This window comes from Xyrauchen texanus, chromosome 18, assembly GCF_025860055.1.
Source record: "Xyrauchen texanus isolate HMW12.3.18 chromosome 18, RBS_HiC_50CHRs, whole genome shotgun sequence".
In the NCBI taxonomy this organism is placed as follows: domain Eukaryota; kingdom Metazoa; phylum Chordata; class Actinopteri; order Cypriniformes; family Catostomidae; genus Xyrauchen; species Xyrauchen texanus.
In genome coordinates this window covers 44734279-44736615 of record NC_068293.1, presented here as the reverse complement: position 1 = coordinate 44736615, position 2337 = coordinate 44734279, and the positions used below count along the sequence as shown (strand labels likewise).

Genomic DNA, 2337 nt, shown 5'->3' with positions numbered 1-2337 from the left:
CTGTACTCGCTCAACATGCTGGTCCAGACGGAGGGCCGAGAGCGGACGGGTTCTGAGTACACTTCGCTGCTCACTGCGGCCGGATTCACAAACGTCCAGATACACCGAACCGGCAAGATCTATGATGCCATTCTGGCCTGCAAATAAACCCGATCACACTCACCTTACAGATACTAGTAAAACTTGAGAAAATCAGCATAGCATTGTTTTATAAAAACACGAATGAAGGCACTTAATGTTAATGTTTTAACCCTTTTTAAATGTGCAATTCTGTAAGTCATCATGAAATCAAAACTGACCCTATTTTATTGACCTTATCAGAGCGGAAGTGGAATGATTAATTTCACATTCCCAGTGAGTCAGAAGTTTACATACACTGTTAGTATTTGACAGCATTGCCTTTAAATAGTTTAACTTGGGTCAAATGTTTTGGGTTTCCTTCCACAAGCTTCTCACAATAAGTTGCTGGAATTTTGTCCCGTTCCTCCAGACAGAACTGGAGTAACTGAGTCCGGTTTGTCGGCCTCGGATTGAGGTCAGGACTTTGTGATGCCGCTCCGATACTTTGACTTTGTTGTCTTTATTGTGCCACAACTCTGGAGGTGTGTTTGGGGTCATTGTCCATTTGGAAGACCCATTTGTGACCGAGCTTTAACTTCCTGTCTGATGTCTTGAGATGTTGCTTCAATATATCCACATAATGTTCCTTCCTCATGATGTCATCATCTATTTAGTGAAGTGCACCCGTCCCTCCTGCAGCACCCCCACAACATGATGCTGCACCCCCATGCTTCACGGTTGGGATGCTGTTCTTCACCCTTTTCCCTCCAAACATAACGATGGTCATTATGGCCAAACAGGTCAATATGTGTTTCATCAGACCAGAGGACATTTATCCTAAAGTCAGATCTTTGTCCCCATGTGCACTTGCAAACTGTATTCTGGCTTGTTTATGGTGGTTTTGGAGCAGCGGCTTCTTCCTTGCTGCGCAGCCTTTCAGGTGATGTCCATATAGGACTGGTTTTGCTGTGGATCTAGATACTCGTCCACCTGTTTCCTCCAGCATCTTCACAAGGTCCTTTGCTGTTGTTCTGGGATTGATTTGCACTTTTCACACAAACTACGTTCATCTCTAGGAGACAGAATGCGTCTCCTTCCTGAGCGGTGTGACGACTGTGTGGTCACATGGTGTTTATACTTGTGTACTATTGTTTGTACAGATGAACGTGGCACCTTCAGCGATTGGAAGATAAACCAGACTTGTGGAGGTCCACAGTTATTTTTCTGAGTTCTTAGCGGATTTCTGTTGATTTCCCATGATGCCAAGCCAAGCTTGGCACTGAGTTTGAAGGTAGACCTTAAAATACATCCACAGGTACACCTCCAATTCAGTACACCTCCTATCAGAAGCTAACTGGCCATTTAATAGCTTGACATAATGTTCTGGAATTTTCCAAGCTGCTTAAAGGCACAGTTAGTGTATGTAAACTTCTGACCCGCTGGAATTGTGATTATAGTCAATTGAAAGTGACACAATCGGTCTGTAAGCAATTGTTGGAAAAATGACTCGTGTCATGCAGGAAGCAGATGTCCTAAACGACTTGCCAAAATTATAGTTTGCTCATATTAAATCTGTGGAGTGGTTCAAAAATGAGTTTTAATGACTTCAACTGTACATCGGATTGTAGTAGTAAAATGGCTTGTGTAAGACTTTAACAACTCCCTCAAAATTCATCATAATGCACAACTGAAGCAAGATTGTTTCAATGGTTCCGTTTGAACATATATACCTGTGTGATCATAATTTGTGTGATCAAGTGATGTCTGATGTCTAGTTTTGTGTACTATTCTCCAACCTGCTCTCATACAATCATGTTACTATACCTACATTTTTGTAAAATGAGTTTTATGTGATCTGTTGCATGTATCACGTCAGTTTCCTGGTGAATGAACACTAGAGCCGCTACAACAACAATCACTTTTATTAACTTACAAATCACGAGTAAAACGGCAGATTATCAGTACATAAACACTTACTTTTCGCCTTGTTCTTCACACAATGCTATCTTATGACATCTAAACACTTTTACTGTAGTGCATGAGTCATTTTAATGTTTGCATTACATCATCAGCTACATTCACAAGCTTGAACAACATTAATAACCTCATCTGGGGACGTCTGGGTATCTCAGCGAGTATTGACGCTGACTATCACACCTGGAGTCGTGAGTTTGAATCAAGGTCATGCTGTGTGACTCCAGCCAGGTCTCCTTAGCAACCAAATTGGCCCAGTTGCTAGGGAGGGTCTGGGTATCTCAGCGAGTATTGATGCTGACT

At 42.1% G+C, this 2337-nt stretch overlaps 1 protein-coding gene across 1 annotated transcript in view; it reads left to right on the top strand.

The window, feature by feature from the left end:
* LOC127658934 (acetylserotonin O-methyltransferase-like) overlaps window positions 1–1244 on the top strand; it is a 21216-nt gene extending 19972 nt beyond the window's left edge. The window contains exon 8 of the mRNA XM_052148510.1: window positions 1–1244. This exon is cut by the window's left edge and continues 65 nt beyond it. Coding sequence (XP_052004470.1) covers window positions 1–147 — 147 coding nt within the window. The 3' untranslated portion in view covers window positions 148–1244.
* The last annotated feature ends 1093 nt before the right edge of the window (window positions 1245–2337 follow it).